The following is a 22,312-nucleotide window of genomic DNA, read 5'->3' as shown; positions in this document are numbered from 1 at the left end:
TTGCTCAGCTCCTTCATTTCACAGCAGGGAGGGGAAACAAACCCAGGGGCTGGGGGGGACAAACCCAGGGATTGTGAGGGATAAACTCATGGGCTGGAAGGGACAAGCACACGGGTAGTAAGGGACAAACCCACAGGTTGTAATAGACAAGCCCACAGGTTGTGAGGGAACACTGATGGCCTTGGGGAGCTCAGCCTGGAATCACCTGGGCTGGGCAGGACAGAGTGCTCTCGGGCAGCAGCAGCAGCAGCTGCTTGTCTGCCAGGAAATTCATAGGATCCCAGACTGGAGTGGGTTGGAAAGGACCCCAAAGCACACCCATTCCCACCCCTGCCATGGCAGGGACACCTTCCCCTGTCCCAGGTGCTCCAATGGCCTTGGGCACTGCCAGGGATCCAGGGGCAGCCCCAGCTGCTCTGGGCACAGTCCCTCTGCTCCCAGGGAAGAATTTCCTCCCAAAATCCCACCCAACCCTGTCCTCTGGCAGTTTCAATCCATGCTATTTTCCCTGCCGACGGGTCGGTCTCGGCTGAGGGGCAGCCGTGGGATACCTGGGATACCTGAACTCGCCGGTGCCGTGGCACTCGCACGGCCTGGGGAAGGGGGAGATCGGGGTCCCGGGAAGATTTGGGGGCTGAGGCTTCTGGGGATATCCAGGAGCTTGAGGATCTCCGGGGCTCGGAGGTGTTGGGGGGTCTGGAGGATTTTAATGCCGAGGGGGGCTCCGGGAACTTGGGGGTGTCGGGGGTGCCGGCGCGGCGCAGCCTCCTCTGCCATCCCCCGCGGGCCGGGGCTGGCCCCAAAACCCCGCTTGCTCCTGACCGAGCCGTGCGGAGCCGCGCTCCCAGCGGGGCTGCACGGCGGCCGGCGCCCCCTCCCTCCTTCCTTCCTTCCCTCTGTCTGTCCGTCCGTCCGTCCGTCCCTCCCGCGTCCCTCCCCCTCCCCGGGGCGGCCCCGCCGCGCCCCCGCCCCGCTCGCCCGGCGCCGGGCGGAGCCTGCCCGCGCTGCCGCGGGCTCGGAGTTGCGCCGGGCGCGGAGGCGAGCGGAGCGCGGCGCTCCCGGCGCGGCCCGGGCCATGCAGGATGCTCCCGGCCGCCGCCCCGCGCCCGCCGCCGCTGCTGTGGCCGCCGCCCGCCGAGCCCCCCGCTCCGCCCTGGGGCTGGGTGCTGCCCGCGGCCGCGGGGCTGCTCCGGGTGGGCGCTGCCGCCGCCGGGGCCCCCCCGCCGCCGCTGCTGCTGCCGCCCCCCGCGCTGCTGCGGGCCGGGCCGGGCTGGCGCGGCCCCGCCGAGCCCCCGCTGCTGCCGCTGCTGCCCGCGGCCGCCGAGCCGCTCCTGCACGGCCAGGTAAGGGCGGAGCCGCCGTGCGGGGACACAACTTTCCCGGAGCCGCTGCCCGGCGCCAGCGCCGGCACCGAGACCCCCGCCCGCGGGGTGGGGGAGGCGGCGGGACAGACCCCGCGGGGCGGCGGGGGCTCCCGGGGCTCTGCATTCCTCCTTTTCCGAGCTCTGCATCTTCCTTTTCCGAGCTCTGCATCCTCCGCTTCCCGAGCTCTGCATCCCTCCTTCCGCGGGCGCTGCATCCCTCTTTTCCCGGGTTCTACAGCTCCTTTTCCATGGGCTCTGCATCTCCCCTTCCCAAGCTCGGCATCCCCCTTTCCCTGGGCTCTGCACTTCCCCTTCCCCGGGCTCTGCATCCCTCTTTCCGTGGGTTTTTCATCCCCCTCCCTCGGGGCGCTGCATTCCCCCCTTCTCAAGCTCTGCGTTCACCCTTCCCTGGGTTCTACATCCCCTTCCCCAGCTCTGCATTCCCCTTTCCCTGGGTTCTATATCCCCCCTTCTCAAGCTCTGCATTCCCCTTTCCCTGGGTTCTGCACCCCCTTCCCCAGCTCTGCATTCCCCTTTCCCTGGATTCTATATCCCCTTCCCCAGCTCTGCATTCCCCTTTCCCTGGGTTCTATATCCCCTTCCCCAGCTCTGCATTCCCCTTTCCCTAGCTCTGCACCCCGTTCCCGGCGCTGTGCGCCCCGCGGGCTCGGTCGCGGCCCCGCGTGTGTCGGAGCGCGGCGCTTCCAGCGGCTCTGGGAACGTGCGGCGGGGATTTCTCCGGGAGCAGAGGGGCTGCCAGGGGGCTGCGGGTCCCTCCGGCGGGGCTGGGCTCCCCGGCGGCTGCAGGATGCGCTTTCCGCAGAGGCAGCCGGACCGGGAGCGATGCTCCCGGCGCGCTCCGGCAGCCGGGGCAGCATCGCCGCCGAGCGTTCTGTGAATATTTATAAAGACGAAAGTTTTGAGCCGTGTCACTGGAACCGGCGTGTCGCGCCAGTGCTTTCCCTGATGAATATTTCAATTATTAATTGCTGCCGGGAGGCTGCTCGCGGAGCGGAGCCCTCAGCCGGGCGCTCGCCCCTCTCAGCGGAGGGCTCGGAGCCGTGCGCGCAGTTTCGCCTCGGCTTTATGTTTTTTGGAAGACAGAAGTAAAAATAAACGCGAGCCGCGAGCGCCGTGGCGTCCGCTCGATTCCGTGTGATGATTTCCAGCCTTTTCGAGCTCGAGCGTCTCTTGTGGTTCGGGAGAAAACAGTCGGTGCTGCTCTAATGAAACGGGAACATCAATTATTCCCCAGCGGGAGACCGCTCGACGAACCTGCAGAGGTGGTTTTGCTGTGGGAGCCCATCTGCCAGGCGAATTTAAGTTGGGAAAAAATACATTTGTGCCGCTCCCTTTGGCTCTCCCGGCGCACGTTCGGGCTCTCGCTGGCTCGGTGTGAGCGGAGGAGCCCTCGCTGCAGCCCTGTGCCCGCTGCTGGCTGTGCCCTGCGCTTCCCGAGCCGCTCCGTGCCCGCACCCCGCCGTGCCAGCCAAACGCAAACCCTGGCCGGGCTGGAGGGACATTGCTGACATCTTCCGTGCTATCTGCGCCTCATTAGGAAATCACGGAAAGCATCCGGTAAAATCCTTTTGTTAACTCCTCCTCTCGTGTTTGTTTGGCTTTTTGTCCCCTCCGAAGTGGATATTTGGAGCTCACTCGCCGGTGGTGGGATTCTCCCCCTCTTCCAGCGTGGAATTCGTGCCGGTGCTCCCGCCCGTGTACAGCGCCGCGGTGCCGCCGCACGCCGGGAAGGGCTGGCTTGATAAAAGGCTGCCCAGCTGCAAAGTAAGTGCGAGCCTGGCGTGCCGAGGCGTTTTTAGGGCTTTTTATTGGGAATTCATCAAGTGCACGGGTTGAAGAGGGGTGTGGGCTCAGGGGTGTGAGAGGTCGGTGTTTGTCAGGAGGACCCTGCGGAGGGGAATGTTGGAATGCTGGAAGGGGCAGGTGATGGAGCAGCAGGTGCAGCTTCACTGCTCCCGGGTTTTAATAGGACTAAAATGACGCTAATATTTATTCCTTTCAGTAGAATGTCCTCATTTTCCGCCCAGATGTCATTATGGGGGTTTTCCATCTTCCCTTTCTCCCTGGTTTTCCCACTGTTTGTCCCAAAGGAGTGCCACAGCCCAGTGCTGGCACAGCGGTGTCACCATGGGCACTGCCACATCCCTGGTGCCAGCGTGACCCTCGGGGTCCTGTGTCCCCATCCCACATCTGTCCCTCTGCCAGCTGAGTGCTGAACAGCTGGCTTTGTGCCCCTGTCTCTCAGCTGGTTTTGTGCCCTGTCCCTGCTGTCCCTCAGCTGGTTCTGTGCTCTGTCCCCTGTCCCTCAGCTGGTTTTGTGCTCTGTGCTCCTCTCCCTCAGCTGGTTTTGTGCTCTGTGCCCCTGTCCCTCAGCTGGTTTTGTGCTCTGTGCTCCTCTCCCTCAGCTGGTTTTGTGCTCTGTGCCCCTGTCCCTCAGCTGGTTTTGTGCTCTGTGCCCCTGTCCCTCAGCTGGTTCTGTGCCCTGTCCCTCACCCCCGTGTCCCCCAGGGAGGTGGCCGCAGTGCCCGGTGCTGGTGGGGTCACTGGGGGTGGCTGTGTCAGGACCAGCAGTGGCTGTGTCAGGTCAATGCTGCCTCCAGGGATGCCCTGCCTCCCATGCAGCTGCAGCAGCTGATCTGTCATGTCAAAGCCAGTTAAATTTGAAGTGGTCACTTCACTTCAGCCTCACACTGAGGGACCCTGGCTTGGGCAGTTTGTCCCCAGCTGAGGCTCTGCCTGTTGAAGTAGCGAGTTAGAGATGCTTTGTTCTCATTTGTATTTCTGAGTTTGGGACCTCAAACTGTAACGTTTTTCTCTCTTTCTGTTGGGCAGATCTACTTGAACAATGCCTTTGCCCTGGACTCGGCCTGGATCCAGCCCGAGGAGTCCAGGCTGTTCCAGGGGGCTGAGAAGCCTCTGCTGCTGAGCAATCAAGTAGCCATGGCTGTAGCCAGGCCAGCTGCTGCCTCCAGACCACTGCCCACGCTCGTGCTGGCCCCTCAGCTGATCCCAGGTCAGGAAATAAGCACGTCAATAATTAAGTATTGCCTGTTTCTCGGTGGTTTTCCCGTAATGCATCCCCCAGAGAGCCAAAGCTGCTCTCTGAAGCAGAGATTCGCTCCCATTCAGCTGCAAGCCCTCGCTTGAGCAGAGCCTTGATGGCCGAGTGCAGCTCACCCTCTGAATGACTGAGAGGAAGAAAGGGCTGTGTGTAATTACAGCAGATTGTGCCAGGCTGTTCTGGAGCTGCCTGGTGACCTCTGCCAGGAAGGGAGCAACCACTCCCCACCCACCGAGTTTATTTTTCAATCAGAAATCACTGTCAGTGATTCCATGGCTCTGTGGCACAGCCTGTGCAGGGTTCTGCTGGCTGCTCGTTTGCAGGGTTTGGTGGGGTCTGTGTAGACAGGCAGCAGGAGAGGAGCAGTGGATCCATCATCTCACTGAGGCTCAGCCATTTGTGAAATAGATTCCATTAATCTGCATAACTGAACAGAACAACTAAAAGTTATAAATATTAGCTGTGCAAATATTCTGTGGTGCTTTAGGTAACTGATATTTACAGCTGGTAAAGAGCCTTTATCCTTGGACAAGAGCAGACCATGCATCCCAGCAGGGCTGCATCTCTGTTTTGTGGCTGCAGGAGTAAATTAAAATAGCAGTTCTATACAGAGGGCTGAGGAGAAAAGTGCCACTGATGTTTCAGCGCCTACATACACTCCTAAACTGGGAACTGGAATGACTGGCGTGCTGCCAGTTGTTCCTGCCCTCCTCAGAGCAAAGGTGCTGTCCCTGGGGCTGAGCACACAGCTCCCCTTTCTGTGGACTCTCCCCAAAAGCAGTTTGTATTTCAGAGCTGTGCAGCACCCAGGACGTGGTGTTTGCCATCAGGGCTGAGGTTCAGAGTGTGCTGGAGGAGATCCTGGCTCCTGGGCTCGTTACCAGCCTCATTAATTAGCAGGGCACGTGTTGGCCCCTCCCTGGGTCAGTATTTTGGTGTTTGAGCAGAGCTGTGGCTCAGCCTCCTCTCCTCCTGCCAGCACTGCCCAGGGCTCAGCTGGAGGAGTCAGTGCTGTGGGGAAGCCCTGGAATGAATGAATTTCTGTTTATTTTGAGGATTTTTTTGTATTTATTCCACACAAGAGCAGCGGCATGCCTGGGCAATCACAGGGTGGGTGTGCTGCTGAGGGAGGGGTCTGGGAGCCACAGCCCCTCCTGTTTCTGCACCTTTTAAAGCCTTCAGTGTTTTACAATAGTTCAGTATTTTAAATGTGCACAAGTGTATTTTATCACATGCAGAATGGCAGACATAGGGCAAGAGCATTCCCAGGAGCAGCGCAGGGGCAGTGCAGGCAGAACAGGGACACTGCCAGCCTGGTGCCACCTCACTGCCAGCCTGGTGCCACCTCTGGGGGCTGCAGGGAGCCCCGGGAGGGAAGGGTTTCCTCCCCCTGGCCAGTGCCCGTGGCTGTCTGCTCAGGAGTCCTGCAGCTGGAGCCTGCTCCTCCTGCAGCAGCAGGCTGTGCTGGCTGCCAGCTGAGCTCCCCGGGGTGGGACAGGGGCAGGGGGGAGCTCAACCCCCCCCAGCCATCTCTGTAAATAACGGGATCACAGAATCCTGGAACGGTTTGGGTGGGAGGGACCCCAAATTGGGCCCAGCCCCAGTGTCCAGCCTGGCCTTGGGCACTGCCCGGGATCCAGGGGCAGCCCCAGCTGCTCTGGGCACCCTGTGCCAGGGCAGTCAGGAATTCCTTCCCATCCTTGTTGAGCTGTTGCTGTGGTCAGTGCCATTCCCTGTCGCAGGCAGGGTGGGGCTCCAGAGCTGGTGAGGGGGCTGTGGCCCTTCCTGCAGGGTGGCCCCATCCCTGTCCTGCGGGCAGAGCAGGAGCTGCTGCCCCAGGTGCTGTGGCAGCACTGGAAGTGTTTCCTGTGCAGTATCTGCCCTTAATGTGAGGAGTAATGAAGAGCCTGGAGCAGTTCAGTGGGATGAGGGGAGCTAGTCAGGTTTCTGTGCGGGATTCACTCCGGAGCAGCTCTGCCCTCCCCAGTTATCAGCAATGATAGAATTGTTTTCTCAATGGAGCTGCAGCTTCCTCAGCTCCAGGAGCACGCAGCCTGGCAAGGGTAATGTGCATAATTTAACAGCTGCAGCCCCAGCTACTCCAAGGTGCTATTAGCTGTGAGAAGCAGCAGTTATTGCTCTCTCCCCAAGTGCAAACCATGAATTATGTGCTCTTGTGTGTTTCTGAGGAGAAGGGTGCCCTTTGCCCCTGGCAGTGATGCCTGGCTCTGTCTGCTCTGGGGAGGAAGGCAGCATTTAATGCTTCTGCAAAGACAGCGCTGGCATTTCTGGGAGGGAAGGACTCGTGTTTGTGTCTCCTGCGCTGTGTGGGTGATGTCAGGGCTGGCCAGGTGCCCTGTGCCACTGTGCCAGCTGGTTCCTGCACATCCCTGGCAGCTGGGTGGCTGCTGGACGGGGTGAGGGAGCGCTGGCACCCCCGTGGTGGGTTCAACACTCCTTAGGTGGAGCTGCAGCCCTGGGCACAGGACATTGACCGGGTCACTGGGAGGTGTGCTGGGGCAGGCTGGCACTCCTGGTGTCAGGACCAGTGCTCCCTGCCCGAGGGGGTGTTCTCCTGTCTGTATCTAGGGAGGTTTTCATGGAATTGTGGAATGGCTGGGGCTGGGAATGGACCTCAAAGCTCATCTCCCTGCATGGAGATGAGGATGTCGTGTGGGGCACCTCAAGGAAATTACATTTTGATCCTTCTCATTCGCATCTTTCCTTTCTCCTGCTGGCAGTACCCTTTACAGAACCAAGACAGTGTCAGCACTGATGTGCAGATACACATCCAAACACAGGCCCAGCTTGCCAGGTAATTCCATTTCCAGATTCTGGATGAAATAGGGCTGCTCTCTGTGAAATCTGGGCTCTGTTTTCTCATGAAATACACCACCCAGGACCTCTGACCTCCTGTATTGCCTGAGCACAGCTCTGTGTTTGAAGCACATCTCCGTTTACAAGCACTCAGGTTTTGGCTTTGCAAATTGGATTATCTTGTATTTAAGCGCGTGCTGGGGCTCCCTGTTTGGGGACAGAGAATAGCACAGCAGGACCCCATTCGTGTCCCTGAAAAGCCATCAAACCTCTCTTTGTTTGTGGAGCATTCAAGCACTGCCAGCCAAGTGCTTTATTAGGTCTGGGAATGCTTGGCTTTAACCACAGCCTTCACAAAGTTTTTGTTTTGCTCATTAAGTTTATGGTTTTTCGGTGCTTTTCCCGTTATGTCCCCAAATCAAGAGAAACTTGGAGTGAAGTTCGTTTTCCCACTTAAATGACAGCAATAAGCCCCCGAGCAATGTGTTTATGGGCAAGGCTGCTGTTCTGACCTTTCCAGAGCACCATCCCTGCTGACCCCAGAGCTCCGTGAGAGCGAATCCAGCTCTCGGCGCCGGCAGGGCAGGAGCAGCCGGGGTTTCTATCCCTGCACACCCGCAGGAAACTCAGCGGGGTTACTGGCACTCACTGGGCTTACAGGGGCAGTGCAGCTGCTGCTTCCCCCTTGGAGAGCAGGGATGCCGGAGAGCAGGGATGCCAGAGAGCAGGGACATCCCTGGCTTTGTTTGTTTGTGTTTGCAGGGATATCCCTGTGTTTGTTTATGTTTGCAGTGGGATATCCCTCTGTTTTCCTTTGCAGGGATGTCCCTGTTTGTTTCCCTTTGCAGTGGGATATCCCTCTGTTTATTCCCTTTGCAGTGGGATATCCCTCTGTTTGTTTCCCTTTGCAGTGGGATATCCCTCTGTTTATTCCCTTTGCAGTGGGATATCCCTCTGTTTCCCTTTGCATTGGGATATCCCTCTGTTTATTCCTCTTTGCAGTGGGATATCCCTCTGTTTATTCCCTTTGCAGTGGGATATCCCTCTGTTTATTCCCTTTGCAGTGGGATATCCCTCTGTTTATTCCCTTTGCAGTGGGATATCCCTCTGTTTCCCTTTGCAGTGGGATATCCCTCTGTTTATTCCCTTTGCAGTGGGATATCCCTCTGTTTATTCCCTTTGCAGGGATATCCCTCTGTTTATTCCCTTTGCAGGGATATCCCTCTGTTTATTCCCTTTGCAGTGGGATATCCCTCTGTTTATTCCCTTTGCAGTGGGATATCCCTCTGTTTATTCCCTTTGCAGGGATATCCCTCTGTTTATTCCCTTTGCAGTGGGATATCAGGGTTTTCAGAGTTTTTTAGGAGCTCTAAACACAGGCACAGGGTCAGGTTGAGGAGGAGCCTTTTGTTCCACATGAGGTGAAAGTTTTGCACAAATCCGAATTTGTGCAATGTCCACCCCCCCTCCTGTCTCACACGTTTTCACATCCCCTCCCTGCTGCAGAATCCTTCCCCCTCACACGTGTCCCTGTGCCCCCCTGGGCCCTTTTGGGGTCTCTGGTGCTGTTTGTGGAGGTGCCCCCCACTCAGCTCTCGGCAGGCTCAGCCCAGGTCAGTGCCAGGAGGAGCTGCCACATCCCCTCGGGCTGTTGCCCAGCAGGTTGTACAGCTCAGAAGCGTTCAGCAAACTGAGCAGCACCTGTCTGACACAGCTGGGAACATCTGTCTGCACCCAGAGGGGGCTGGGGGTGACAGTGGCACCATCGGGCTCCGTCTGCAGCTGAGGGCAAAGGAAGGGACAGCGAATTCTGCCTCAAGTCCTGGAGCTTAAAAACGCAGAGAATCCTACTTAAAATAGTGAAAATACTGCCTAAAGACTCAGAGCTTAAAGATGAAGAGAATCCTTCTTAAAAATACTGAAAATTCTGCTTAAAGCCATCAGAGCTGAAAGATGAGGAGAATCCTTCTTAAAAATACAGAAAATTCTGCTTAAAGCCATCAGCTGGGCTGGGGGCTGTGAGGGGCTGGGGGCTGTGAGGGGCTGGGGGCTGTGAGGGGCTGGGGGCTGTGAGGGGCTGGGCTGGGGGCTGTGAGGGCTGGGCTGGGGGCTGTGAGGGGCTGGGGGCTGTGGGGGCTGGGCTGGGGGCTGTGGGGGCTGGGCTGGGGGCTGTGAGGGGCTGGGGGCTGTGGGGGCTGGGCTGGGGGCTGTGGGGGCTGTGGGGGCTGGGCTGGGGGCTGTGGGGGCTGGGCTGGGGGCTGTGAGGGCTGGGCTGGGGGCTGTGAGGGCTGGGGGCTGTGGGGGCTGGGCTGGGGGCTGTGAGGGGCTGGGGGCTGTGAGGGCTGGGCTGGGGGCTGTGAGGGCTGGGCTGGGGGCTGGGGGCTGTGAGGGCTGGGCTGGGGGCTGTGAGGGGCTGGGGGCTGTGAGGGCTGGGCTGGGGGCTGTGAGGGGCTGGGGGCTGTGAGGGCTGGGCTGCCTCACAGCACTGGGGCTCCTGTTACAGCAGGGCTGCTGCTGAGGATGGTTTTGGGAGCAGGAGCACTGCCAGTGCCCAGGGAGGGTTGGAGTGCCCACCCCTGCAGGTGTCCCCTGGAGGTGGCACTCAGAGCTCTGGGCTGGGGACACGGTGGGGATGGGGCACAGCTGGGACTCGTGGTCCTGGAGGGCTTTTCCAGCCCCAGTGACTGTGGGATTCAGAGAAGTTGGCACCTCAGTGCCAGGGTGTACCATGACCTGGCAAAACCAGACCTGGGGAAACACCATTGCTGGAAGAAATCCTGCATTTTCCCCTCGCTGCAATACCAGTGATGGTGTTTGACTCCTCTTTTCCTGGAAATCCCCCTGTGAGCGCGGGGTGATCGATGGTAACTCTAAAACCCTTTCAAAGCCTCTTTGAAAAGAACTCCCAGCAAGGTTTGGTTTGTTTGTGAGGAGAGTTCCTCAGGTGGTGCCCCCAGCTCGGGGGCAGTCGTGGCCCAGCTGGCAGTGCCTTTGGCAGGGCTGGGCTGTGTTTGGGGGGCTGACTGGGGGATGCTGCTGGGCTGAGGCACAGCAGGACCCCGCTGAGCCCCAGGCATGGCCCTTCCTCCACGGAGTTATTCACCAGGAGAGAGAGAGCTCCATCAAAGGAGGGGAAACCACCCAAACTCCTCTTGCAGCTGAGCAATGAAACTTTGATGAGGGGATGGATGCAGGTTTAATGAGGCACCCGGCTCAGCACAGGCTGTGCCTGCCCGGCTCACATCACTCTCCTGTTCTCTGCCCTCTTTGGGGAAATCACAGCCTCCTCTCCACAAGAAAAGAATCAAATGAGAAGTAAACAACCTGCCTGCTCGTGTGCCCTGCAGGAAGGCACAGCAAAGTCGTGTTTGCAGGCAGCATTAGCTTTCACAGGAGCTGCAGGAGAGGTTTTGTGGGTTTCTCCCAGCAGCAGGCAGCTGGAATTGGGAATGAGCACAGGCTCTTGGAGGGCAGGTGTTTGACCCCACTGAAGGATTGTTCTGCTTCCTAGGTGAATGAGCAATGAGCTTGTGTTTAACACTTGGGTTGGCTGGACACTGATGGGTTTTTTATTTTGTGTATTTTTAATTTCTACTGTAGGTCTGGCAGGAAAATCTGTTTTCATTTCTCCATTGCTAAATGATCAGAACTTAAATATTTGTGGGGTTTGTTTGGCCCGCGTGCCTGTTACTGAGTGCATCTGCAGGTGTTCCTTGGCATGGAGGAATAATGACTGTAGAAATAATGAACGTTTTTGGCGACACTGAAAACACTAAACTTCGGTTTTGCTAATGCAGGGCTTATTTTGTTGGGAAGTAATTGTTTGTAAAGGGGCAAAGCTGGGACACCTGGGGTGCTCACCTGGAGAGGAGCAGCTCCAGGAGAGCTCAGAGCCCTGCCAGGGCCTGAAGGGGCTCCAGGAGAGCTGGAGAGGGACTGGGGACAAGGATGGAGGGACAGGACACAGGGGATGGCTCCCAGTGCCAGAGGGCAGGGATGGATGGGAGATTGGGAATTGGGAATTGTTCCTGGCAGGGTGGGCAGGGCTGGCACAGGGTGCCCAGAGCAGCTGTGGCTGCCCCTGGATCCCTGGCAGTGCCTAAGGCCAGGCTGGAGCACCTGGGACAGGGGAAGGTGTCCCTGCCATGGCAGGGGTGGGATGGGTGGGATCTGGGGTCCCTCCCAACCCATTCCCTGATCCTGTGATCTCACCCAGGTCCCTGCTGGGATTCTCCTGCCTGGAGCTGTTTAGGGCTGCATCCCCCACCCCACAGCCTCCCCCAGCAGCCATCCCCTGTTCTGCTGGGATGCACACAAAGGGAGCCTCAGGCAAGGGAAGGCCTGCCCTGGGTCAGGGGGATTTGTGGAGCCCCAATTGTCTCCCAGTGCCTGCAGGGGTTGCACCTGGGCTGAGCTTTGCTGAATGCCACGAGAAGCTGATGATTGCTTAATTTCCGAGTGTGAGCTCGGGTGGAGGGAGGAACAGCTGCTGTTTGTCAGATTGGCTCTGCTCCTCAAGAGTTTTACCACTCCTGCTCTTGTTTACTTAACATAATTAGCTGAGTTTGAGCTCTGAAGGTCTTCCCTGGCACTGTCAGGCTGGGGGGTGAATGGTGCAGGGGCTGAAGGGTGTTCAAGGCTTTATTTGGGACATTCCTGGGTTCCATCGGCAGGGGCTGCTCAGGGGGTTGGAGTGCCCATCCCTGGAGGTATCCAAGGAATTCCTGGAGGTGGCACTCAGAGCTGGGGCTGGGGACAAGGTGGGGATGGGGCACAGCTGGGACTCTGTGGGCTGGGAGGGCTTTTCCAGCCTCAGGGATTCCATGAAGTGTCCTGCTGAGTTTTTGGGATGAAGGAGGTGGGATGCAGAGCTTGTCAAACTCAGGGATTTGTGTGCAGGACACAGCAGAGGAGCCAGGCAGGCGAGGGAGCAGTGGGTGCCTAATATAGCAAGGAATAAATTCAGATTTGGCATCAGAGAGTTACACTTCAGAAAGCTGAGAATGACTGTGTTCCCCGTGTTCAAATATTTGACTTTTTTATTAAGTTTTTTTCATTTAAATATAATAACTCTGCACAGTTTGTGTGTGAGTCACTGCTGCCTTGTCCCTGTGGGTTATGGTGATGTGCTCACATCTGTGGGGCTCAGTGGCAGAAAATGCTCCAGGCACGAGCTGGCTTTTGGAATCACCATCAAAAAAGGGGCTCTGGCCCTTCAGCCATGGCTCAGGGACAGGAGCTGGGCTGTGCCATCCCCAGAGGGGCTCTGGCCCTTCAGCAGTGGCTCAGGGACAGGAGCTGGGCTGTGCCATCCCCATCCCCAAAGGGGCTCTGGCCCTTCAGCAGTGGCTCAGGGACAGGAGCTGGGCTGTGCCATCCCCAGAGGGGCTCTGGCCCTTCAGCAGTGGCTCAGGGACAGGAGCTGGGCTGTGCCATCCCCAGAGGGGCTCTGGCCCTTCAGCAGTGGCTCAGGGACAGGAGCTGGGCTGTGCCATCCCCAGAGGGGCTCAGGCCCTTCAGCAGTGGCTCAGGGACAGGAGCTGGGCTGTGCCATCCCCATCCCCAGAGGGGCTCTGGCCCTTCAGCAGTGGCTCAGGGACAGGAGCTGGGCTGTGCCATCCCCAAAGGGGCTCTGGCCCTTCAGCAGTGGCTCAGGGACAGGAGCTGGGCTGTGCCATCCCCATCCCCAAAGGGGCTCTGGCCCTTCAGCAGTGGCTCAGGGACAGGAGCTGGGCTGTGCCATCCCCATCCCCAGAGGGGCTCTGGCCCTTCAGCAGTGGCTCAGGGACAGGAGCTGGGCTGTGCCATCCCCAGAGGGGCTCTGGCCCTTCAGCCATGGCTCAGGGACAGGAGCTGGGCTGTGCCATCCCCATCCCCAGAGGGGCTCTGGGCCTTCAGCAGTGGCTCAGGGACAGGAGCTGGGCTGTGCCATCCCCATCCCCAGAGGGGCTCTGGGCCTTCAGCAGTGGCTCAGGGACAGGAGCTGGGCTGTGCCATCCCCAAAGGGGCTCTGGGCCTTCAGCAGTGGCTCAGGGACAGGGGCTGGGCTGTGCCATCCCCAGAGGGGCTCTGGCCCTTCAGCAGTGTCTCAGGGACAGGAGCTGGGCTGTGCCATCCCCATCCCCAAAGGGGCTCTGGCCCTTCAGCAGTGGCTCAGGGACAGGAGCTGGGCTGTGCCATCCCCAAAGGGGCTCTGGGCCTTCAGCAGTGGCTCAGGGACAGGAGCTGGGCTGTGCCATCCCCATCCCCAAAGGGGCTCTGGGCCTTCAGCAGTGGCTCAGGGACAGGAGCTGGGCTGTGCCATCCCCATCCCCAGAGGGGCTCTGGCCCTTCAGCAGTGGCTCAGGGACAGGGGCTGGGCTGTGCCATCCCCAAAGGGGCTCTGGGCCTTCAGCAGTGGCTCAGGGACAGGAGCTGGGCTGTGCCATCCCCATCCCCAGAGGGGCTCTGGCCCTTCAGCAGTGGCTCAGGGACAGGAGCTGGGCTGTGCCATCCCCATCCCCAGAGGGGCTCTGGGCCTTCAGCAGTGGCTCAGGGACAGGGGCTGGGCTCGGGGCTCCCCTGGGGTCCCCCAGCCCTGCCCAGGCAGGCTCCCCTGCAGCAGCAGCACCCAGGAGCTGCCCAGGAGGGTTTGCAGTGGCTCTGCAGAGGGAGACCCCAGCCCCTCCCTGGCAGCTGCTCCAGGGCTCTGCCCCTGCGGGGAAAGGAGTTCTTCCTGCTGTTGGTGGAACTTGCTGTGGTTCAGTTCCTGGCCAGTGCTCCTTGTCCTGGCTCTGGCACAGCCTCTGGCAGCCCTGGGGGAGCTCTGCACGGGTTGTGGGGTCCCCTCTCAGCCTTCCCTTCTCCAGCCTGAGCAGGCCCAGCTCCCACAGTGTCTCCTCATCTCAGAGATGCTGCAGTCCCAAAATGACCTCTGTGGCCTCTGCTGGACCCTCTCCAGTAGCTCCTGGACTTTCTTCCTTTATTTCTGCTCCAGGGAACAGTGACAGGAGCAGAGGGAACGGCCTCAGGCTGGGCCAGGGCAGCTCAGGGTGGGCACAGCAGGAATTTCCCCATGGAAAGGGGGCTCAGGCCTTGGCACTGCCCAGGGAGGGTTGCAGTGCCCATCCCTGGAGATGTCCAAGGAATTCCTGGCGGTGACACTCAGAGCTCTGGGCTGGGGGTCGGTCAGGATTTAGACTTGATGACCCTGCAGGTCTTTTCTGCTGTAAATGACTCTGTGGTTCTGTGACTGCTGAGCTCTGGAGCCCCGAGCTGAGCACAATAAACAGATTTATTCACATGCCACCTGCTCAGGCCCCGGTGTCTCAGGGGCACACAGGGCCGGGTGGGACGTGCAGCATCCTGTTCCATGCCATGTCCAAGTTCAGCGTGCAGAGCGCTGTGCCAGCCCCTCTGCTCTCCCTGCAGCTCTCACTCGTGTCTCTCTCTCCACAGGTGGTTGCCAGAACAGCCTTAAAGCCGTGGGTGGCACTCAGGGCCTGGCGCTGGTGGCCCTGGAGCCCGAGGCGCCCCAGGCCCCGCCGGGGCCCAGCCTGCAGCCCTGCCACCTCCTCGCCTTGTCCCCCATCAGGGTCCCGCTCCTGGCCTCGCCCTTCCCAGGTAAGGGCCCTGCTGGGCCCCGGGAGAGCTCTGGGCACACAGGGGGGCTGGGGGGGTGGAGAATGCTGGGCACGGGTGGCACTGCAGGGGTTAAACTGGGGTTCTGGAGCAGCTTGGAGGTGTTCTCTGGGCTGTGTGTCAGGAGTGGGTCAGGAGTGGGTCAGAGCTCCGGGCTGTGTGTCAGGAGTGGGTCAGGAGTGGCTCAGAGCTCTGGGCTGTGTGTCAGGAGTGGGTCAGAGCTCCGGGCTGTGTGTCAGGAGTGGGTCAGGAGTGGGTCACAGCTCTGGGCTGTGTGTCAGGAGTGGGTCACAGCTCTGGGCTGTGTGTCAGGAGTGGGTCAGGAGTGGGTCACAGCTCTGGGCTGTGTGTCAGGAGTGGCTCAGAGCTCTGGGCTGTGTGTCAGGAGTGGCTCAGAGCTCTGGGCTGTGTGTCAGGAGTGGGTCACAGCTCTGGGCTGTGTGTCAGGAGTGGCTCACAGCTCTGGGCTGTGTGTCAGGAGTGGGTCAGGAGTGGGTCACAGCTCTGGGCTGTGTGTCAGGAGTGGCTCAGAGCTCTGGGCTGTGTGTCAGGAGTGGGTCACAGCTCTGGGCTGTGTGTCAGGAGTGGGTCACAGCTCTGGGCTGTCAGGAGTGGGTCAGGAGTGGGTCAGGAGTGGCTCACAGCTCTGGGCTGTGTGTCAGGAGTGGGTCAGAGCTCTGGGCTGTGTGTCAGGAGTGGGTCAGAGCTCCGGGCTGTGTGTCAGGAGTGGGTCACAGCTCTGGGCTGTGTGTCAGGAGTGGGTCACAGCTCTGGGCTGTCAGGAGTGGGTCAGGAGTGGGTCAGGAGTGGCTCACAGCTCTGGGCTGTGTGTCAGGAGTGGGTCAGAGCTCTGGGCTGTGTGTCAGGAGTGGGTCAGAGCTCCGGGCTGTGTGTCAGGAGTGGGTCACAGCTCTGGGCTGTGTGTCAGGAGTGGGTCACAGCTCTGGGATGTTTGTCATGGATGTGTCCCTGGGTCACTTAGGGCCAGCTGAGCTGGTTCTTCCCCATCTCAGGGGTTCTGTGGGCACACCCCAGAGCCCCAGCACAGGCTCAGTTTGGTGGTGTGTTCACAGCCGAGCTGAAACGTTCACCTTCTCAGCTGGACTGGCCCTCACGAGGTGCCTGCACCAGGTGGGACAGCACTCACTGAAGTCCCAGCACATTCTCTGGGTGGTTTTAGTTACAAACCTGCTGGGAGAGCTCAGCCTGGGTCCTTTCCCAGAGCTGAGGTGAGGCTGGTACCTGGAAAAGTGTCTCTTTTCTGTGTGCTGGGTGGAACCTTTCTGCAGCTGAGGGGACATCCCTGCCTGGCTGGGCAGGCCTGGTGACAGGAGCCTTTAGGGCAGGGTTTGTAACTGCACTGGGCTGCCTGGGGCTGTGTCTGGAACACTTATCTGCCAATGAAGTGGAAAATGTACATGAGGCTGCTCACCCACTGCTGGGGCCAGCTCTGATGGGACATGGGGATGCTGTGAGCTGCATCCATTAGATGGAGATGGGAAGGAATTCCTCCCTGGGTTTGTCCTGATCCACCTGCCACCTAAAAGTGACCCTGGGGTTAAGGAGCTGACCCCGGGGTTAATGACCTGTGACCTCTGGGTTAATGACCTTCCCACATTCCCCTTGTCTAAAGCTTAAGAAAGGCCACGGGCACGCAGTGGCAATGAACTTTAAAACCCCCAAATCACATCATTTCCAGCTTCAATCTCCATGTTTGTTGGTGCCTGGAAGGCTGAGCATTGTGTGTGTGGTTAGCCCAGTTGGTTGATTATCCCCTGTTAATTGATTCTGTTAGAGAGCAGTGTCCTGCTCCTGTCTTGTGTGGTCCTGTGTCTCCAATCACACAGATTTGCTCAATTTGATCAATAGTCTTAGGAGTGAGTATTTATTTTTTTAGACCTTTGATTGTGGTTTGTTTTGCAGCCTTACAGTTAACTCCTGGCAGCCTAATTAATAGCTTTGGGAATTAATAGCAGGTTGTTAATACAAGATGGGAGGTGTGGGAAGGGCACAGGGCAGGTGGGGATCCAGGCTCTGCTGCTTTTCCATCCTCACAGAGGAAATTCCTTGGAATTCCCTCAAAGCAAATCACCTGGAATTATGGGGAACTGTGTGCGCACAATGCAGTGTGGTCATTTTTAAAAAATTCACTTTTAATACAATTTATTTTACATTTTGGGAAGGAAAATCAGAAGCAGAGCTATGAGAGAGCAGAGGATATTTAAGGAATTCAAAGGCATGTGCAGCCTCTTCCTGCAGGAGGCTGTGAGGGATCCCAGCTGGATCCCTGGGAAAGGGGCTGAGCACACAGGGCTGCGAGGTGCTGCCTGCTGCAGGTTGCTGTGCCTTGGCTCTGCAGTCAGTGGTGCTCTTGGGGATTGTTCTGTCACTGTGCTGAGCCTAGAAAAACTTGAAATGATGAAATAAACGTGTGGGAGAGAAGCGGCATAAAAATCCTGGGTTTAACAGCAACATAAAATACTGTTTTATATGGAATAAAATATTGAAGCTTGAGGAGCCTGTCCCTGGAGTGATCTGTGGCTGGAGAGGCTCCAGCTCAGGCTCTGGGCAGTGAGAGGAGCCTTGGCCCCACCTTGCTGTGCTCTCTGCTCCCACACCAGGGAGGCGAACAGAGAAGGTTCCAGCAATGCAATTGCAGCCCCATTTTGGGTTGGGATTGCTTTTATTTCCTTTCTTCATTTTGCATCTACTGGTGGTGCTGCTCGTGCATCTCCCAGGCAAATGTTCCCTTAAATATTTCATAGCAGCCTGGCTGTGAGTGTGGATTTTGTGCCAGGTTTAACATAAAGACTAAACAGGAGCTTGTGGAGATGCAGCTCCTCACTGCGCTGCATCTTCCTGGGCTCTGCTGGGGGAGGAAACTGCATTTCCCAGCACTGCCACGCCAAGCCTCTGAAATCTGGCTCAAAGAAACCCTAAATGCATTAAATTTGCAAGCACCAGCATTTACCTGCAGTAATTAAGGAATGGGGTGTGTGGTGATCTCTAATACCCCTGCAGCTCCTGCATAAAGAAGTGGGTGTTTATTTTCCTCACATGCAGGTTTTTAATGGCAGCAGTGAAGAAGGTAAGAGATGAGCCTGTGCTTATGGACTCTGTAAATTAGCAGTGAGCACAAATATTAAAAAAGGCACCATCTGCCATGGAATCCATTTGCCACCTGTTCCCTGGCTCTCAGCATTATTTAAGGGTTTAAATGTGGTGGTTTAGGCTGCCACGGAGCAGCTGGGAAGTGACTGAGCCTTTTCCTCTCAGCGCCTCAATGCTGTGTGCCAAGGCCAGCTCTCGGTGCCAGCTCTGTGTCTGAGCTCTGTCCGTGGCTGTCAGTCCCTCCTCAGCGGGGCTGCTGACTGAGCCAGGCTCAGAGCTGGCTCATGGGCTGGGCAGGGACCTGCTGCTCCTCCCAGTAGAGGCACAGACTGTCCCAGCATGGCCTGGGAGGGCTCCAGTGCTGGGGAAGGCGATGGGGATGGTCCCACTGAACCCCTGAGCTCAGCCTGACCTGCCCAGGAAATCCCAGCAGCCCAGGATGGACTGGTTTGGAGGGACTCAGAGCCCACCCAGAGCCACCCCTGCCGTGGCAGGGACACCTTCCCCTGCCCCAGGTGCTCCAGCCCCAGTGTCCAGTCTGGCCTTGATGTTCCAGCATTTCCCAGATGTTTCCTGGCCAACCTCTTCCCTCCCAGCTCCTTACTGGGAGAGCTGGGCTGTGCCACATGTCCAACCTGTGTGCACACTCCTTCCTTCCTGTGTTAATGAGATAATTCACAGCTGCAGCCCAGTGAGTCCATGCTGGGGAGCCCCTGCAGCTCTGGCTCTGCTGGGCTCTCTCCCACCCTCGGGGATCCTCTGGGAATTCTCCTCATGCAGTTCTCAGCCCACACCAGCCCAGCCCTCCCTGCACAGGAACTCCACGGCATTAGGTGAGCACAAATGAACGATTTTGGGAGATCAGCCAGCTCCAGGCAGGAATGTGTTCCCCTCCTGGGGAAGCCTCTCTGGCCTTGCTGGATGTGCCCTGTGTGTGGCACGGGCTGGCCTGGCAGTGCTGGGTGGCTCTAACGAGCTCGCTGTAAATGATGTGCTGCTCTAATGCTGGCTAACGAAGCAGGTAAATGAATGTTTATAGTTATTAAAGTGATCACTTCCTGCCTGGGCTGGTATTCAGCACAAAGGCACGTTTTGGTTCCCTGTCTGTGCTGGCACGCAGAGGGAAGGTGAGCTGGGACAGGGGCTCAAATCATGCCCAGAGCCCACAAAGTGGTACCAATTCCCTCCTCCCTGCTCAGCGAGTCCCTGCTGGCAGCTGGAGCTGCCCAGTCAGCACCCTGTAAGGACAGGCTGATGGCTCTGGGTGAAAACTCAGCTTGCTTGGGTTGCCAAGGCCAAGTGCAGGAGGAGGTCAGGCACAGCTCTGTGGTACTGCACATTTGGCACCATCCAAAGCCAGTCATGGGAGTTTATTGGTGCAGATCCATGGGGGGCCTGACTGGGGTTATGGATCACAGTGCACCTCGTACCACCAGGGAGTGCCAAGGCTTTGGGATGTCGGGGAGCAGGGGCAGGACCTGAGGGTCAGGCTGGACATAGGAAAAGGCCACACCTCAGTCCTGCTCAGGCCAGGCTCATGGTTAAGCAGCTGCTCCCACGGGGCGCTCCAGGAGAGGTTCTCAGTGCTTGGGATGTAATAGCAAGGTATTGACAAAAGGGAAAATATCAATACTCCAGTGGCAGTTACAAAAGACAAACAACCCAAATCCTCTCAGTCGTGCCCAGCTCTCGGTAAATGTCATGAAAGTCAGAGTTAATTTAGTGTGTCTGTAACTGCTTGTTGGAGCACCGAGCTGGGTTTAGCTGTGGGAGGTGCAGTGCTGGGCAGTGTTTCCATCAGGCTGCACTCCAGGAGCAGCAGTTCCTCTGCCAGCTGGGGCTGGGGCTGCAGCACTGCTGGGGCTCAGGGCCACACTGAGTTTGTCCTTTCCCCTGGCTCCCTCTGAGGAGCTTGGGCTGCACGGGGCAGGCTGGGCTCTTCTTCTTTCTGTTAGAGACTCAAATTAATCGAGATTTGTGTAGCTTCAAAAGCCCTCACTAAACTGGGTCTATTTCTTGTAAATGGAGCAGAAGTCTTAGAAGGAAACCCAAAGTGAGTGAGAGAAAGGAATGAGCCTTGGAAGGACAATGGATCATTCCACAGGAACCCTTGCTTGCCCCTGTCCAGAAGAAGATGAATGGATGAGAATTCCTGTGAGCATCCCGTGAGTTTTAAATCACAGCTGAGGGAACACCTTGTTTTGGTGGCTGCTGCTGCATCCTGAAATTTATTGATGCAATTAAAGCATTCGGAGTGCTGCAGGTGTGGCCAAGGCTTGGTGGAATGGTGCTGGGATGCAAAACAATCCCCAGGGGAGGCTCAGGCCCAGCAGGAATACTGGGGGACTTGGAGAGGGGAACAAGGCAGCAACTCCTGCTGAGCCCCACTAAAAGATGGGACTGATGTTACTTTGTGTGCTTTTGTCCTGCTTATTAGTGAGGGGGAAAAAGCATTTTTTAGACATTATTTTTTATGTGTTCAATGTTATTGTTCAGCTATCTGGGGACTGGTTTTGATGCTGTAAAATGAAGCCACAGAGTGGATTTCAGCTAATATATTCCCAGTGTTTGGCCTGAGTCAGGGCTGGATGTGGGGTAAACTCAGTGCAAAACTAATCCTGATGGAGGAGGAAATGTTACAATCCCAGTGGATTCATCTCCACTTTCAGGATTTGCAGGGTCCTTTACCTCCTGGTGCAATTCTCAGTGAGGTGTGTTAGGCAGGGGATAATCTCAGCATTCCCTGGAAGAGAAGGGGCCCCTGGAATGCCCCAGACATTCTGTCCAGTGGGATTGAGAGCTGAGCAAACCCTGTGCCACAAACCATCCTGTGAACCATTCAAACTGCTGCTGCACTTCATCTTGGAAACTAAAATTAACATAGAAATACCTGACTGGGAGTTTCTTATGAGGGAATAGAAATTCCAGGGCACCATGGCACGATGTGGGGGTCTGTGAGGCCGAGAGCTCAGGGTTTGTGTTATTGTTATTGTTATTATTATTATTATTGTTTATTAGTCATGTTCAGCCCCCTGGATGGTGGGAACCAAGTCCGCAGGGATTTTCCTGGTGTTTGTGCCCAGTTTTGCTTTGGAGCTGTGGATGTTTCCTGGGTGACTCCCCCGTTCCTCAGTCAGGCCCCACTAAAGTGTAAAGAAATGTAACGAGGTAAAATGAATCTTCCTTCCTGGCCAGAATATAAATAAGGGAACTTAATTACATTTCCCAATTTTAAGTGTGCCACAGGAGCTTCCCCAGGGTACTAAATGGAATTTCATGGATTTTATTGCACTTGCAGCTCTGTTGGCACAGGCAGGACGTGGGGATGGTGGAAGGGAAAAGGAGCAGGGCTTGGGGACAGTGGGAGATGTCCCTGCCCTGGCAGGGGTGGCATGGATGGGCTCTAAGGGCCTTCCAACACAAAGCAGGCTGGGATTCTGTCATCCCCAGAAAATCCCTCCTGCCAGCCCCTGTTCCACACTGGGCTCCCTCTGTGGTGTCGAGAGCCTGGGACCTTAAACCTGACTCAGAAACCACCAAAAAATGGAGCAGGAGAGTCACATTCCTGGTTTCTGCCCGGCTGGGCTCAAAATTCCAAACCCAATTTGTGACTGAAACCCTCCCAGAAATGAGTGCTTGAAGATTTCACTCTGAAGCACAAAGGATTGGCTCATGCAGAAATAATTACAGTGCTGTGACAGGAGCAAGGGGAGGTTCTGGGGGTCTGATGCTGCATAATTCAGTGTATTCTCTCACAACCACATCCTGTCCAGAGGGCAGAAGGAAATTTGCTGCTGGAGTTTGTGTGAGGCTGGAAAAGGATCATCAAAGTTTGGGAAATGGGACTGGACAGAGCAGTGAGAAGAGCTCACAGCTGTGGGAGATGAAGGCTGTGGGGTGATCATCACCATCACCATCCTCATCACCCCCTTTCCTCCTGCTGTGGGCAGAGGCTCCCTGGGCTGCAGGGTGGTCCCACCTCCCCTCCCTGGGCTTGGAGAAGCTCTGTCCCAGCCCAGGAGAGCCCCAGTCCCTCCAGCCACACACAGCACAAATCCCTGCTGTTCCTTTGGGCCCCTCCAGCCTTATTTTCCAATTTTCTGTGATGGCTCCATGAATAATTCAGGAGGAGTCTTTGATCCGGGCTGGCTGCCCTGCCCTGCTGGGAGGGCAGGGAGGTCACCCAAGGCAGGAGCTGCTGCTCTCAGGAGCTGCCCAAAAATCCAATACAGCTTTTTTCCCCACTTGGGAGGCTCTTGTCTCTGAATTCCTTCAGGGTTTGGGTTCCTGTCTCTGAATTCCCTCAGGGTTTGGGTTC

General features: G+C 57.4%; 1 protein-coding gene across 1 annotated transcript in view; it reads left to right on the top strand.

Annotated features, from left to right (window-relative positions):
- Positions 1-1,015: 1,015 nt before the first annotated feature.
- TCERG1L (transcription elongation regulator 1 like) overlaps positions 1,016-22,312 on the top strand; it is a 48,443-nt gene continuing 27,146 nt past the window's right edge. The window contains exons 1-4 of the mRNA XM_064431610.1: positions 1,016-1,343; positions 3,003-3,149; positions 4,218-4,398; positions 14,701-14,865. Coding sequence (XP_064287680.1) covers positions 1,083-1,343; positions 3,003-3,149; positions 4,218-4,398; positions 14,701-14,865 — 754 coding nt within the window. The 5' untranslated portion in view covers positions 1,016-1,082. The remainder of the gene's footprint in view (positions 1,344-3,002; positions 3,150-4,217; positions 4,399-14,700; positions 14,866-22,312) is intronic.

The sequence above is a fragment of the Passer domesticus genome, chromosome 8 (assembly GCF_036417665.1).
Source record: "Passer domesticus isolate bPasDom1 chromosome 8, bPasDom1.hap1, whole genome shotgun sequence".
Classification (NCBI taxonomy): Eukaryota; Metazoa; Chordata; class Aves; order Passeriformes; family Passeridae; genus Passer; species Passer domesticus.
This window is presented reverse-complemented; position numbering and strand designations above follow the sequence as displayed.